This window comes from Ovis aries, chromosome 23 (genome assembly GCF_016772045.2).
Source record: "Ovis aries strain OAR_USU_Benz2616 breed Rambouillet chromosome 23, ARS-UI_Ramb_v3.0, whole genome shotgun sequence".
NCBI classification, from domain to species: Eukaryota; Metazoa; Chordata; class Mammalia; order Artiodactyla; family Bovidae; genus Ovis; species Ovis aries.
In genome coordinates this window covers 8,521,127-8,538,408 of record NC_056076.1, presented here as the reverse complement: position 1 = coordinate 8,538,408, position 17,282 = coordinate 8,521,127, and the positions used below count along the sequence as shown (strand labels likewise).

Below are 17,282 nucleotides of genomic sequence, written 5' to 3'. Positions count from 1 at the left end.
ATTTATCTATGTTTGGCTGTCCTGGGTCTTCGTTGCTGCAAGTGCTCTTCTCTAACTGCAGTGAGCAGGCTTCTCAATGTGGTGGCTTCTCTTGTTGCAGAGATGGGCTTGGGGCACATGGGCTTCAGTAGTTGCAGCCTGTGGCTCAGTAGCTGCAGCTCCCGGCTCTAGAGCACAGGCTCAGTAGTTGTGGTGCTCATGTTTAGTTGTTCCATGGCATGTAGGGTCTTCTCGATCCAAGGATCAAACGAATGTCTCTTTCATTGACAGGCAGATTCTTTACCTCTGAGCCACAAGGGAAGTTCCTACGTAGGCTTTCTGAGTGTTTGATTGTCTGGAAAACATAGTTTAAGTAATAGCTCATCTAAAGGATTATTTCATCCATATATGTGAAGTACTAAACATTGTACATTACACATATGTAGTAGGCATGTAAGGAATACATGTTTTCTCCCTTGTCATTCTTTTTTCATTTTGTAGATCCTATATCGGAATGACAATCAGATTTTTACACATTAGTAACACTGTAGATAATTCTGTGATATCCCATAGAAGACTTCAGGATACTTCTATAATATGCATGTGTTCTTCCTCTCCTCAGCTGTAAACTTTTTGGAATTTAAGGGCACTGTCTTACAGTACTGCACTGACCACAGTTTCTGGTGCCAATAGGTCTCTAATACATGTTTGCTGGGGGGATTGCATATTTTAATGTGAATAATCTGGCTCCAAAATTAGTCTGTATACCTTCCAAAGGAGTAGAATCCTTTCCTATTCTTGAATCACTAAGTGTTTTGAATTATATCTTTTCACTCATTGACACTCAGGCAAATCTCCAGTGATTATGTGGACAAAGACCATGGGAGTCTGGAGCTGGAAAGAACCTGAAAGTTACCAGGTAGTCCTTCATTTCACAGGGTCCTTTCTGATGTTAGTGAATTACCCACAGTGACACTGGATGTGTCCCCCTCACCACGCCTTTGACACATCTTCTCTGATGCTTCATTTGGATTATAATCTTTTCACATCATATGAGAGTATGCTCTTTATTTTTTAAATGGAAGATAATTGCTTTGCAATGCTGTGTTAGTTTCCACCATACAACAACATGAATCAGCCATAAGAATACACATATCCCTTCTCTCTAGAGCCTCCCTCCCACCAGTGCTCTTGAAACGATTTCTTTTTCTTCCTCATCCTAACTGAATGCAGTATGATATAAGCTGAAGGAACCAAATATATTCATTTTTCTCTTTTTCAGAATGTCTATATTTATTTACTTTTAAAATGGTGCTTATTAAGACAAAAAGGCCCAGATGGGTAACATGTTAAATTTAACTTGTGATTATATAAGTAGTCTTCTTTATTTTGCTTATGCAGGATAAAACATAAACATTTTGTAACATAAGATTTTTTTCATGTTCAGCAATTGTGTCATTGTTGGGGTTTAAGGCAAATTTTCTCCATGTGTGCATACCAACTGGATTCTCAAAATGACAGTGAAATGAAAAACAAGGCCAGGCAATGAAATTGTAGTTTATTTGCTTATCCACTCATTGTCTAATTCAGTTATTTATTCAGCAAATATTTAGCAACAATATCCAGTATACTTGGTACTAGAATTAAGCACTGGGGATTCAGTAGAGTGGTTGCCACCTTGGGAAGCAAACCAACCAACTCAGATAGTTAAACCCAGGGTGTTATGTACCTAGATGCGTGGAGAATAGTGATCTATGTGAGCTCATAGAAAAGGTGTTGAGGATGAGATGTGAAGCATGAGATGTGAATAGCATCGAAGTTATGTAAAGAGGAAAGGTAGAGGTGAGGACTGTGGTAAAGAGAGTAGCATGTGAGACAGCTAAAGACTGCAGTATTGCCAGCAAATAAATGTAATACAATGTTCTACTGTTATGCAATAGGGAGGGTCAAAGAGGACCCTTCCTCATGGGCCTCTGTTCTTAGTAAGGACACAAAGAAGAATCTGAAGTCTTAGCAGTGGCAAAAACTACTGTATTGAAGAAAGAACAGAAAAACATCACAAGGAAGAAGTGGGCCAAGCCAAGAGAGGGACTGGCAATGGAATGATGAGATACATGGTTTTCAAGACAAAGCTTTTACATATTCATCTAGGTGGGCGTGGAATGACAGTTTTGATTGATTGTTGCAAGTTGCAAAGCAACAGGCTCCATTGCTCATGTCTTTCCCATAATTCAGTCTGCTCTAATTAGATGTAGGCATGTATAGAATATTTGTGAGCCTTTTATAGGCTCTGGGCTGCCTAAGGTCACTTGAGGACATAGCTGTGCATCAAGGTGTCATGTACAGAAGTTGGAGAAGCCCCTGTGGTTAGTTTGTATCCACTGTGTGCCTAGGAAGCCTGCGAGTTGGAAAAGTCTGTGGTTATTTTGTATTAATAGCCTATCCATGAGCTTTCCTGGGCCACATCACAGGGTGTCTGGAGTGGGGTTTAGAGATTATCTTGAATCTTTTTCTGTTAGACCATCCTGTGTTGCTCATGTCTAACTGCATAATTTGACATGTAAAAAAATTTAGAGCATTTTTGTTGAGAAGGAGAATATATTGAAGAGTTGGGTTTTGTTTTGTTTTTTAACATATTGGGATATTGACAGAATAAAAAGTTCCTCCTTTTCTTCTTACTCAACTATAGATTATGTTGTTTGTGTGAATAGTTTGATTACTAGGAGAGGAGCAGTTCATTCCTAAATGTTTTTCAAGGTGGAGTGGGGGTGGGGGAACACAGAGGGTAGAGAGTGTTTTGTTCTCTGTTTTAAAGGAGAAAATGTTTTTAAGGTGTTTTATTAAATTATAAATTCAATTTTTAATTCTAGAAATATTGTACTGTCCTCCTGTTCTTCCCTGGCTCAGCTGGTAAACAATCTGCCTGCAATGCGGGAGACCTGGGTTCGATCCCAGGGTTGAGAAGATCCCCTGGAGAAGGGAATGGCTACCCACTCTAGTATTCTGGCCTGGAGAATTCCATGGACTGTATAGTTCAAGGGTTTGCCAAGAGTCAGACATGATTGAGTAACTTTCACTTTCATTGTGCTTCCCAGGTGGTGCTAGTGGTAAAGAATCTTTCTGCCAGGGCAGGAGACACTGGTTCAATTCCTGCATGAGGAAGTTCCCCTAGAGGAGGAAATGGCAACCCACCTCAATATTCTTGCTGGAGAATCCCATGGACAGAGGAGCCTGGTGGGCTACAGTCCTCAGGATCACAAAGAATCAAGACAGGACTGAAGCTGTGCTAGGATCTATTAATAGTAACTCAGTGGTGTCTAAAGTAGAAATGAGCCTGACCTCAGAGAACTGCCTTCAATGAGAGACACAGCATTCACAAAAAAAAAAAATCACACAGTTCATTACATATGTTCAACTCTAGGGGGGCTACAAAGTAGATGTGCGTGGTGCTGGGGGAGTTGGGCTAGTTAGGAATTTTAGATGAAGAAATGCCTGAGACTTTATTTACTGACATAGTTAAATGGAATCTTCTTTAATGAGGAGGGTGTCATATAATTAGAAATCTGGTGGCATCATAATTTAATTTTCTGAAATTGCCACAATAGGTGTTGATTTGAATTCATTTAAATCACTTGTATCATATACTTCTTATTGACTTTACATGTTCTAGCAAAGAGACCTAGATTACTGAGAACATGATGAATGTATCAGAACTGATTATATAATTTTGAAAGAGGATATTGACGTTTGCAAGCAGGTTAATTTAGAAGCCTGTTAGTGTTATGGATTTAAGCGTTCTGGCACATTCTGAGTTCTTATTGATGAAACTCAGGAACCAGAATCTATAAAAAGATATGCGATATAAGTAAACCATCAGAGAAAAATAATATTCTTGGAAAAGTGAAAATCAAACTGTCACACATGGATATGCATTCTGGTCATTTAGACAAATATAAGTCTAAATAGTCCAATTATCCAAGCTGAAACCTGTCACTTGTCCTGGAGTTACAGAAAACTGATTTAAATATAACACCGAATAATGTATGGAAACCAGTAATCATTTATCCAGGAAGTATTAAGTGCCTCAAGTAACAGATTTTATTTTTTCAGGAAGGGTTTTAAATGATGTGGAGTGAAATGCAGGATTTGAACGTCTTTGCTTGGGTATCTCAACAGCAGTATCTTTTCCAGATGGCTAGGTCTTTGGGAAAGTTTTCTGGCTACGTTAGATTGATGATTTAATTGTTGTTCAGTAGCTAAGTTGTGGCCAATTCTTTGCAACCCCATGGACTGCAGCATGCCAGGCTCCTCTGTCTATGCAATTCTCTAGGCGAGAATACAGGAGTGGATAGCCATTCCCTTCTCCAGAAGATCTTCCTGACCCAGGGATTGAACTGGGGTCTCCTGCATTGCAGGCAGATTCTTTACTGTCTGAGCTACCAGGGAAGCCCAGTATTTCCCTGAGTATGCTCAAATTCACACCCATTGAGCTGGTGATTTAATTACAATCTGAGATTTAATGTCTTTAACTGTAAATTTCTTACTAACTTTCGTTGGGTAGAAAACAGTCTACTGAAGATTGGGATGTCGGAGGTAATAGAGGAAATTGCGTGAATCAAAACTCTTAAATGTTAGAGTCTCAGGATCAGCCTGTGTCTTCAGAAATTCCTGCACATTTCTGAAATCCCAACCTTGAGGCACCTTGAGTTTTCTCAGTGTCCTCTGGCTTCTTAAGATCTCTGCTGTGATGCCCTCCGGGTCTTATTCTCTTTGGTTTACACGCATGCATTTGGGACTTCTGTTCCCTTGGCCTGCAGGTTCTGTACGGTTTTTTCAAGATCCTGCTTACTGCTTTCCATGGGAGGAATAACGGAATTTAGCTAGTTCATTTTATAATGCTATTAACACTTTTGTGTCTTCATATTAAGTATTACCCTCAATGCTTCAACTTCAAAATGGCTTTACTACATATGTTACAATATAGTTGCATGAATCATGATTCAAATTTCCAGTAGAGAGAAATATTCTGCTTCATGCTAGAGACATTTGATTGAGAACTTTCCTATTATCATCCTCAAAAATGCTCCCCTTAGAAAACATGCTTTTGTATCAAGAGAGACATTGTGGAAGCATGTGCCTTAAACTAGATGAGTAGATGGGAAGAAGACAAGGTGCAAATGCAAAAGACGAGAGCCTTCTGTTTCAAACTTCTGTGAGGCTGAAAGAAAAACATAAAATGGGAGGAGGGCATAATGAGCATAATATACTCTCTGGGAGTATGATTTGATGTGTTTATATTTGACTACATTTGATGTGTTCAAAATGGGTTTCCCAGGTGGCACAGTAAAGAATCTGCCTGCCAGGAGATTGATGTGACCTGGGTTTGATCCCTGGGTCGGGAAGATCCCCTGGAGAAGGAAATGGCAACCCACTCCAGTATTCTTGCCTAGGAATTCCCATGGCCAGAGGAGCCTGGTGGGCTGCAGTCCACTGGATGGCAGAAGAGTTGGACTTGACTGAGCGACTGAGCAAGCATGCACGATGTATTCAAAATACATTGGTTTCCCATGTACCTATAAATACAGCCTGGTGAGTATAAGGTTTTAAGGGCCAAACATACTGAGGAAACCAGTGCCTAGTTCTGATCCTCCAGGTCTCAAATCCCTTGTTAGTATCAATACTTGCCTCTGTAGGTGGTGTCTTCTCTTGCAGGATGTCCACTCTGACTGGTCTGCTCTCTTCTGCACACTGTCTCTTTGACTGTGCCACCTGGTCTCCAGAGAATGCTCTGTGGCTCTTGGATATTTATCTTCCCTGTTGCGTGTGAATCAAGGTTTCTGTACCATCTCTAAATTATACTCATGGAATAGGTGATTTTATTTCTTTCCATTTCTAATTTTTGGAGGCTGTGTTGAGAAAGAAAGTTTTAGTCTATAGTCATGTTCTAAATGATGTGATCCCCAAAAGATACTCTGTTTTGACCCTAGGTGGTCGTTTATCATAGCATTGCTTACAGAAAAATAACTTTAAGAAACTCATTTCTTTTATATTGTAAAACAGACATTTAAGTAACATAGGTCAAAGAGAAATTTAATGGAATTTAAGGCTGAAGGATAAAAAACACTGAAATCTTGAGGGATGCTGCAGAATTCAGGGATATTTTTAACATCAGTGACTATATTCGGAAACGGTTATGTCTGCCGTGGGACAGTGCTTCTCAGATCTCAATTACAATGAGTGTAATTAACCCAGAACCCCAGCTGCCCTCGCCTGAAATCCAGGGAATGACAGCGCACTTCTCATAGACAACTCCCAGCCAAAGACGGGCCTCCTGTTGTTGGGACATGCAACCCTTCTCACTAATGACTTTGACTCAAATACTCTGTGTCCTCACCTCCCTTTCCGAGGAAGGCTTTGATGTCTGAGATGATCAGACCCAATCTGCCTTCCTTCGCTGTCTCTCCCTCATGCAGTCATTCCCGATCCCAATCTGACTGTTCTCGGCCTTTCCTGTCTCTCCCCCATTCTCTCTCGTATGCAGTCCCCGCAGTCAATTTATTGTATTTTAAATGCCAGCTGTAATAGTTGCTTCTTGAAATATCCAGATTAACCCAATATCAAAGACAAAAATTAGCAAACTAAATCCTAACAGAAAAAAAAAAAGCACAATGAATATAGAAAGAGAGAAAGTCAATATTAGGAATTAATACAAAAAAAGGAGAATAGAGTTAGCAAAGACAGAAGTTGGTTTTTTGAAAAATTAATTAAGGCAAAATTAATTAAGAGATATAATTTTAAAAGTCTAGTAATTAAAAAGGGACAAAATTTTAGATAGATCAGAGGTTTACAAAGATAGGGAACCACTCTGCAGAGAGAATTCTAATAAAAATAAAATCTTACATGAAATGAATTATTGACCAGAAAATATAACTTACCCAGTATGACTCTTATAAAAATAGAAAGCTGAAATCCATTTGTAACATTAAATAAAGTAAATTAAAAATTCATGAATTAAAACTTTTTATAATAAAACTCTAGCATCAGAATACTTTATGGTTAAATTCTACCATTCTATGTAGATGATTCTAGTTTTATAGAGCATCTTCTAAAAAAGAGAAAAAAAAGAGAGAAAACTTCCCAATTCTTTTTATTGTATTAGTTTAATCCTTATACTGCATCTAGACAAGGGTAATATAAGCAAGGAAGATTATAATCAATTTCACATATAAATATAATGGCAACAATATTGACCAAATATGAGTAGTCTTAATATTTTGATGAATAAAAATTTGTCACAGGAATACAAGGTATACTATAATATTAGATCTTTTATTATGTAAGTCAGCACAAAACAGAGTACAAGAAAAAGTCAATTATGTAGTTACTTCTACAGTTGCTTAAAAAAACAGTTGCTACAACTCAATTCATGATTATAGGAAAAAACATTTTAGCATATTTAGGACTCAAAGTGAACTTTTTAAACCTGATAGAGTAACAAAATTGTGGAGCAAATATTTTAGTTAGTGATGAAGTATTAGAAGCTTGACAAACCTAGACAGCATATTAAAAAGCAGAGATATCACTTTGCCGACAAAGGTCTATATAGTCAAAGCTATGGTTTTTCTAGTAGTCATGTATGGATGTGAGAGTTGGACCATGAAGAAGGCTGAGCACCGAAGAATTGATGTTTTCAAATTGTGGTGTTGAGAAGACTCTTGAGAGTCCCTGAACTACAAGGAGATCAAACCAGTAAAGGAAATAAACCCTGAACATTCAGAAGGACTGATGCTGAAGCTCCAGTACTTTGGCCTCCTCTTATGAAGAACTGACTGATTTGAAAAGATCCTGATGCTGGGAAAGACTGAGGGCGGGAGGAGAGGGGGGCAACAGAGGATGAGATGGTTATACAGCATCACTGACTCAATGGACATGTATTTGAGCAAATCCATGGAGATAGTGAAGGACAAGGAAGCCTGGTATGTCCATGGGGTCACAAAGTGTTGGCCATGACTTAACGAGTGAACAACAAAACCAGAAGCATGGCACCACTTTTTATTTAATATTCTGTTTCAGATGCCAGGCAGTTCAACAAAAGAGGAAAAGTAATAAAGTTATAAGAATTGGAAAGATACAAAATTGTAATGATCACAGAAGGTATAATTATTTAGAGAACACAAACTAATCTATAAAATACAATTCATGAGCGTTTAAGGATACTGTTGAATATAAGACCAATTAAGTATACATATATATATGTATATATACCAGAGAAAATCATATTTATAAATATAATATATATGTATTATAAATAGAGCAGTACCTGGGTAAAGGATTGGGAGGCTAAAGAAACAGCAGAGTTAAGAGCCCAGACTCAGAGTCACCTGCATAAGGACAGTTGATCTGTCAACAGCTGTCACTGGAAGCCAGTGGTAAGTAGAGGAGGCTGTAAAAATTACTGACTTTAGATTAAAGATGAACGGAAGGAATGAACTTGCTTATTATAATATTAATATTAGTCTTTTTAATGAACAATCTTATTTTAATACTGAAAAAGTTTGTGTGATTCTGGTTTGATCAATGAAACAAACTCATTTTTTATTCTTCACTGTTTCTTGAAAGAATTCATCAATATATCTCTTTTGTCAAATTTCCCCCCAAAGCAGATATTAAAAAAAGCAATATTAAAACATAAAATTGTTACACTAAGTCATTCTTGACATAAAGTGGTGATTTAGGGGTTTCTCATTAATGCTTTTGCCACTATTTCATTTTTATCAACATACTCTAGATCTAATTCATTCCACTATCTCCTTTTCTACTCTTTCCCCCATATAAATAATATACTATGTACTTTTTTCTTCTTTACAGCTCAGTGTTAATAATTAAAGTTAAGTTTCTGTTTCATTTGAACCATCAGAGTATAATACAATAGTCAATATAAATTTTAATTAAAATGGTGGTTAACCCTTTAGAAAAAATAAATACATTGGTTAACATGAAACATAATCTCAGTTGAGTGGAAAACCTTACTTTAGGTGATTTCCACAGATTTCGTGTTCTTTAGACACTGAGAACTGTCAAAATCTCTGAGAAGACCATCCCTGGGGCCAAGACAGTTTGTATACTTCTAAAATTACTCCTTGGAAGAAAAGTTATGACCAACCTAGATAGCATATTGAAAAGCAGAGACATTACTTTGCCAACAAAGGTCCGTCTAGTCAAGGCTATGGTTTTTCCAGTGGTCATGTATGGATGTGAGAGTTGGACTGTGAAGAAAGCTGCTGCTGCTGCTGCTGCTGCTGCTGCTGCTGCTGCTGCTGCTAAGTCGCTTCAGTCGTGTCCGACTCTGTGCGACACCATAGATGGCAGCCCACCAGGTTCCCCCATCCCCGGGATTCTCCAGGCAAGAACACTGGAGTGGGTTGCCATTTCCTTCTCCAGAAGAAAGCTGAGCACCGAAGAATTGATGCTTTTGGACTGTGGTGTTGGAGAAGACTCTTGAGAGTCCCTTGGACTGCAAGGAGATCCAACCAGTCCATTCTGAAGGAGATCAGCCCTGGGATTTCTTTGGAAGGAATGATGCTAAAGCTGAAACTCCAGTACTTTGGCCACCTCATGTGAAGAGTTGACTCATTGGAAAAGACTCTGGTGCTGGGAGGGATTGGGGGCAGGAGGAGAAGGAGACGACAGAGGATGAGATGGCTGGATGGCATCACTGACTCGATGGACGTCAGTATGAGTGAACTCCGGGAGTTGGTGATGGAGAGGAAGGCCTGGCGTGCTGCGATTCATGGGGTTGCAAAGAGTTGGACAGGACTGAGCGACTGAACTGAACTGAACTGAAAATTACTTTTAGGAGAGATTTTGGAAATAAAAAGGTCTACCCTTTATGATTCGCTTAATTTCCTAGTGCAGATTTTATTAAGTATTTTATATTTACAGTTTTTCCTAGTTGCTGTTTTTCAGTCACCAAGTTGTGTCCAACTCTTTGCAACCCCGTGGACTGCAGCATGTCAGGCTTCCCTGTCCTTTACTATCTCCTAGAGTTTGCTCAAGTTCATGTTTACTTATTATAAGGGTACTCTAAAAGTTATGAAATCATAAGTAACCATCTCATGACCTGCAAAATGTATAGGTCAATGAGGAAGTGATGACTAGAATGACCACAAGCTGTTACTCAGTTCAGTTGCTCAGTCATGTCCGACTCTTTGTGACCCCATGGACTGCAGCATACCAGGCTTACTTGTCCATCACCAACTCCCAGAATTTACTCAAACTCATGTCCACTGAGTCAGAGATGCCATCCAACCACCTCATCCTCTGTTGCCCCCTTCTCCTTTTTCCTTCAATCTTTCGCAGCATCAAGGTGTTTTCCAATGAGTTGGCTCTTTGTATCAGGTGGCCAAAATATCAGAGCTTCAGCTTCAGCGTCAGTCCTTCCAGTGAATATTCAGGGTTGGTTTGCTCAAGGTTTGACTGGTTTGATCTCCTTACTGCAGTGCAGCACAATGGATTCAGAATATGGTTGTATCCTTATATAAGTGGGTGTCTGTTAGCCTCGTGTGGGTGGGATGAACTCATATTGAAGGCAGACAGGAACCTTAGGTGAACCCTGGCTTGGACCCTTTGTCCACCTTGACATTACTTCTACTGTCAGAACCCCAGTTTCCTTTCTTGTGTGTAGCACACACAAACTTACAGGATGGTGGTAAGGATAAGAAATAACCTTAGAGCTTATTTACCAGGAACAAACTAGGTCCTCAGTAAAAGCGTAATCATCTTTTACTGCTAGGGAGTGACAAGCTTCCTGCCTTTTATCTCTTCTTTTCAAAAGCACAGTGTTTGTAATGAGGTTTTATAGCTAACTTGTCTGAAATGAAAATTCTGAATATTTGCAAATCTATTGCTGGAACATGCTCATTGTTTGTACGCAACACTCACTGGCCTGAAGAACACCATATCGTGCATTCTGTTGGGGGGTTTTCTCAGTGGACAAGGTCGATTTACAAAATGATTGTTGTCTTGATAAAACATGCTGAAAAATAATACACTTTTTCACCTGTTATTATTTGAATTGGCTGTTGGTATGCTTTGTTCTTTAGAAAACATATTTATGACAGAAATATTTATGTTGAGTTTGAAAGTTTAATAACTATTTTCCCTAAATCATTCCTGTCTCATAATACTAAGTTGTAGGAAATACTTTCCATATTTTATAAATGAAAAATAGTGTCTTGGGATAAAAAGAATTGGGACTCAACTTTTGGTCATTTTACTGAAAAAATCCTGTCTTTACCTCATTCCTATCACAAAATACAAAGGAACTATGACAACAGTAATAAGAGTTAAGAGTAAATGCGCTGAGAAATTCTATTGGCAATTGAATCGGTGAGTGAATGACTGGCTCTCCTACGATGCTATCTTATTTCACTTTGTGCCCAGTTGCTGTGAATGAAATACAAAGGAGCTTCTTGCTAGAGACAGAGTATGCATGTTTTCCTTCCTTCAACAGATCCTTGTGAAGCGCTGACCTAGCGTGTGTTGGGTGCCAGATGATGAGCAAACTGGCCCAACTCTGGTTCCATAAAACTTACGTTCCAGTTATTTTGTTCATTGCAATCTATTACTGATGTCCTTTCAGCAGTATTAAGCAATGACAAGGGGCAAAGATTGAGTTTATAGATGAATATAATTAGAAATGACCGCATTGTTAGGCTGTGAACACATATGTCACTCATATCTCAATAAAGCTGGAAGGAAGGAAGGAAAGAAGTAAATACATAAACACTTATATACATATATATGAATAAAAGAAATGACTCAATTTGGTCCTTGGGAATAATCACAATATTACTTTTTTTTTTCATAAGAACTCAAATGATCCTTTAAATCACACTTCCTTCTAAGTGTAAGTATCTGCTTGTTTAACTTGCTTTCTTACCTATTCTCCTAAGCTCCTAATATGTCATGATTGGGCTCTTGGCTCTTAGAATATTCAAATCCATCTCCTACTTCCTTTTATTGAGATACTTCTAGCTTGATTCTCCTTCTCTGGCTGTTCAGATAGTAAAGAATCTGCCTACAATGCAGGAGACCCAGGTTCAGTCCCTGGGCTGGGAAGATCCCCTGGAGAAGGGAATGGTTACCTACTCCAGTATTCTTGTCTGGAGAATTCCATGGACAGAGGAGCCTGGTGGGCTACAGTCCATGGGGTTGTAAAGAGTCAGACATAAGTAAGAGACTAACACTTTCACTATTAACATTCATAGTGTATTACAGTTAGAATTAAAATGTTTTAGAATTTTTCTGTTGATCATTGGAAGTGAATCAATAGAATTCCATTTCAAATTGATCAGTTGTTAGAACTGCTTACAAAATACTCTGAAAGCTTAAAGTAATACCTGATATTTCTTTCATTCCTTTTAACTCCACGTTTAATTGAATGGCTTTTAAGGTAGTAGATTTTGTATGATTCTTAGAAAAGAATAATCTGACAAGAAAGAATCATTAAAGATGAAATTAAAATAGCTAATAAAATTTATGATCCAGTTTTCACAAACCCATACTTTTTTGATGTTTATTATATGCCTAAATTTATCAGATAATTGGTATGTCAATAAAAACCTTCAAATAGTAAATAATAACACATCATTATTTAAGTTTTGTTGTTATTGCTGTTAATATAATTCCTTCAACTTTTTAAAGTTAGATTTTTTTCATTCAAGCCATCTATTATTTATTTAAAATTCTATTTCTACTTGTTATCTGTTATTAGGTATAAATTCAAATTTAGCGATGTCTTTTAAATGCCTAAAGTTTTACAAAGACTTGACATAACATCCTATTTGTCCTTGACCAAGAATACATTTATTCTCATAAAATTAATTTTTCATCACAAAGTTGATGATTTTTTATTACAACTTTATTATTTTCATTCTGATAAGTGATGTGATGCTAGTCAAAAAGCTTAAGCATTAATCTTAATAATTAAAGTCATGTCATGTTCTAAATTGGATTGTGAAATACTGTTTTCACCTCATATCCCAAACAGGCACCCCAAATGTCAAATCACGTCATCTAAAATTTGATCCCTTAGTTTATTATGTTTAATTGATAGAGAAGATCTAGTGCCAAGAGTGTAATTTTAGTTTCCTGTTTTTTCAGAAACCAGAGCCTCGCTTAGATTTGGGAACAGAACATTTTCTACAATAATGGCTCAATTATGTGTGTATGAAAAAGCAGTTTTTAGACTTTTTAATCAAAATTAATTTCCAAAGATATTATTGAAGTCTAACATTTTCTTAATGTTGATTTCTCTTAGAAAATTTAAAGTCATGGAAACTACTTTATAATAGTGCAGTACTAGTCAACACTTTGCCATCAAGCCATTTAAAACTAACAATGTTAAAACAAGTAATTTTCAACCTTGGTCCATAACACATAGTTTTAAAATACCTCTGATTTTAATCATGTTGCCAACCTCCATTCCCTGAAAATCAAATAGGCCATTCATTCAGGTGAGTTTGTCTATATTGTACAGTACTTTAACCATGGCGTTTATGATATTTTATTACATTCACCATCTGTACAATGACTAGCATAGTGCCTGGAAGTTGAAAGGTATAGTAAATAAGTGAATGAGTGAAAGAATATATGAGCTATATCCATCCAACCAAAATTTCCCAAGAAATGATTTTGTTCCTTCTCAACTGATAAATTCTCATCAGCTGAGTGGAGCTTGATGGCAAAATATCATCAATGTCTCACTTAATATTTTTAATTGAAAAATATGGTCTGTTTGGTTCTAGAAATAGTCCCATGAACCAAGAGAAAGGGTAAATTTACCTAGCACATGATCTGGTCTTAGGGCTTATGTGTTGTTTTCAACTTTTCAGACAAATAGAGTTCTCTTTTTAAAAATTGTGTAGAGACTTCCCTGGTGGTTCAGTGGTTAAAACACCACATACTTTCACTGCAGGGGGCACAGGTTCAATCCCTGGTCGAGGAACTAACTTCCTGCCTGCCTTGGATGTGGCCAAAAAATAGAAAAATTAATGTGTAAATGGACATATTCACTTTGGCAATTGCAAATGCTACATATTGCTTTTCTGTGTTTTCTGTCTTTAGCTAGAGAGATTGCAGGCTGAAAATACATCTGAATGGGACAAGAGGGAGCTACTTGAAAAGGAAAAACAAGGACTGGAGAGAGAAAATAGAAGGTTAAAGGTCCAGGTGAAAGAAATGGAAGAACTCCTGCACAGGAGAAATAGATTAAGTGAAAACTCGGAAGGTCCTGATTTCAAGACATCAGGAGTCGAGCCACAGGAAAAAAACAAGGTATGGGAACTCTTTGGAAGCAAATGTCTTCACTTCCTTTGTGTTTCTGCCTTGAGGACTGGTGGGTACCGTCCTAACTTTCACAACTTGAAGCCTGAATACACTTTTTTGTACTGTCTCATATCTGATAGTTTGATCTTTTCCCATGGTAATATAAAATGTATCTAAAATGTTGTTCATGCATAGGAAAAGAGAATGTGACAAATTTTGTGTGAACATGTTAGAGTATGACATATCTGAGAGTTTCAAGCTTTTCCAAAAGGAAGAAAAGCAAGAAGTCAGTAAAGGACCTCTGTGTTTGGTTTCCTGTCGTAGTTTCATCTCAGTTATCCAAGCAGTGGATCTTATTTTTCAGTGAGTATTTTTCTCCATCAGTTTGGGCAACTATACAATTAGGATTTGTTGGTGTAAGGTAAATACCCACATAAACATTTAAACGTACCTGGTGTACTCCTCTCTTATTTCTTTTTAGTCTCAGAAAAATTATTTTTAAGTCAATTAAACACATCATGTTACAAATAACCTTTATAGGCTATGACATAAATGTTAAAACCTGAATTACAGTCAAATTTTGACTTTGGGAAAGTTAGCTTGCTTTGGAATTTTGTCCTAAAGCCAATAGACATATTTACTGCTATGGATGTAATTTTTTTGATACATGGCTTTTAAATTTTTAAAACACTCTCGGTGGCAGTTGTAATGTGTATGTGTTGGTGTCAATATATTGCAAAACACATAACAGCTTGTTCCTGTTTCTCCCATGAAAGTAGCTATGGGACCTTAATGCATCATTCTATCTCTTTCATTCAGTTCCTTTAACAATGAGTTAAAAATGAGTTTGAAACGTTCCTATTTTTTGAGTCATGTAAGTAGTTCATATTCATATCAGCTGTAAAAGCAAAATGGGCAGAAAAAATTGAATTCCATATTACTTGTGTTTATTCTTTGTGATTTTAGGGATTTATTGCAAATATAAGATTAAATTGGATTAGTGTTTCATGACTTGGTGATGCAAATATCTAAAGTTAAATGTTATAGTCAGTGATCATAATTTTCTATTGTACAGATTCATAAACTGTCAGTAATGGTATATGCTTCTGACATGTATACAACGGGTAAATCTGTAGAGAATGTTTTGCAGCTTGCCACTCATGAAAGCACAGAATTATTTCAATTATGGGGCAAGTTCTGATCATCAAAATATCTGTTTCCCTTTGATTCGCTGAACAGAGCAAGCGCTTATTTTTATTATTCCTTGCACCAGTCACTGCTCTGGATGCTGGTGATGTGAAAATGACTGAATCATTATTCTTGCCCAGCGTGGGCTTAGTGTCTGTCTGGGAAGATATTACACATCCATTGTTATCAATAATACATTGTGATGATGGCTAAGAGCAAAGTGGAATGGGAACATGAAAGAAGTACTTCATTCTATCCCACTTTGATGCCTTTCTGGTCATATCCAGCTGGTATAGCATCAAGTGTGTCAGTTAGGAAGTATGAGGGCTGACTGGGGCCTGTTTGGAGCTGGTGTGTGCATGCATGCTCAGTTGCTTCAGTCTTGTCCAACTCTTTGCGACCCTATGGACTGTAGCCCACCAGGTTCCTCTGTCCATGGGATTCTCCAGGCAAGAATACTGGAGTGGGTTGCCATGCTTTCCTGCAGGGATCTTCCTGACCTAGAAATCAAATCCACGTCTCCTGTAGCTCCTGCTTTGTAGGCGGATTTTACCACTGAACCACCAGGGAAGCCCTTGGAGCTGGTATATATGCCAATGTGCCTTATCGTGTTAGCAGACCACTCTGAGTTTAGACCTGGGCTCTTGGGACCAGTGCAGTTCTTTGGTTTAGAAGTAGACAGAACTTGGAAACCAGGAAGATTTTGGAAGATCTGAATAACTTGTTGCGTGTGCTCATCAGTCGAGGGGCTGTTCCTTCAGTGTGTATCATTTTGATGGCTGGGAGGAGGTGATAGTGAATTTTTTTTTTAACCTTCTTCATTAAGAATTCAGACTCACTACTTAAACTAAAGGTGTCCCAGGTGGCACCAGTGATAAAGAACCCATCTGCGAATGCCAGAAACACAAGAGACTTGGGTTCAATCCCTGGGTGGGGAAGTTCCCCTGGAGGAGGACACGGGCAACCTACTTGAGTCTTCTTGCCTGGGAAATCCCATGGACAGCGGAACCAGGCAGGCAATGGTCCATAGGGTTGCAAAGAGTCAGACAGGAGTGAGCGACTTAGCACGCATGCACTTAAACCAAAACAATTATCCGTCGTGGAGCAGCTGCAGGTCATAATCCTTGGAGCCACAGAAATCTTTACAGATCAAAATATCAAGGTTTGGATGTCTCTCAATATCAAATGAATCAAAGCTTCATACAGAACAAGCCAAAGTCCAGGAAATTGTGTAGATGTTATTATAACACAAATCCAAACTGTGGTTTTAACATTTCAATAAAACTAATCTGTATGTGTACAATTATGTGCATCAGTACCATATAGGAATAACATGTTTGTATATATATGTATATATACATATATATATAAGTGCCCTATAGAATTAGCATATATCTAAATGCATAAAAATACTGTGTATGAATAAGATGAGGAAATGGATGCTGGCATATAAAATGCTAAACTCATAAATCTCATACAAACATAATAGGAACACATGTGAAAGGTTTTATTTCATCCATCCCCTCCTGAATCAACCAGTAAGACGATATAGCCAGTTGAAGGATCTAAGTAACAGACAAATGGGCAACCGGAATGCATAAATGAATTTGGTTATCAGATGCAAAAATGATTTTTTTCCCCACAAGGGATAAATAAATAAATTGCACTTCCACCAGGCAAAATTAGTCTGCATCTCTATGGATGAGAATTATATGTATTGCTGTGGGTTATCTAGAAAGTACATGGTTGTGTGTATTACAGCTTACAGACACTGAAAGCTGCAGATA

The 17,282-nt window shown here is 37.7% G+C and overlaps 1 protein-coding gene across 4 annotated transcripts in view; it reads left to right on the top strand.

Moving 5' to 3' along the window:
* Positions 1-17,282, top strand: part of CCDC102B (coiled-coil domain containing 102B) — a 291,274-nt gene that overhangs the window by 99,574 nt on the left and 174,418 nt on the right. For all 4 annotated transcript variants that reach the window (XM_060405587.1, XM_004020403.5, XM_060405586.1 and 1 more), the window contains one exon: positions 14,107-14,316. In XM_060405587.1, the coding sequence (XP_060261570.1) occupies positions 14,107-14,316 (210 nt within the window). The remainder of the gene's footprint in view (positions 1-14,106; positions 14,317-17,282) is intronic.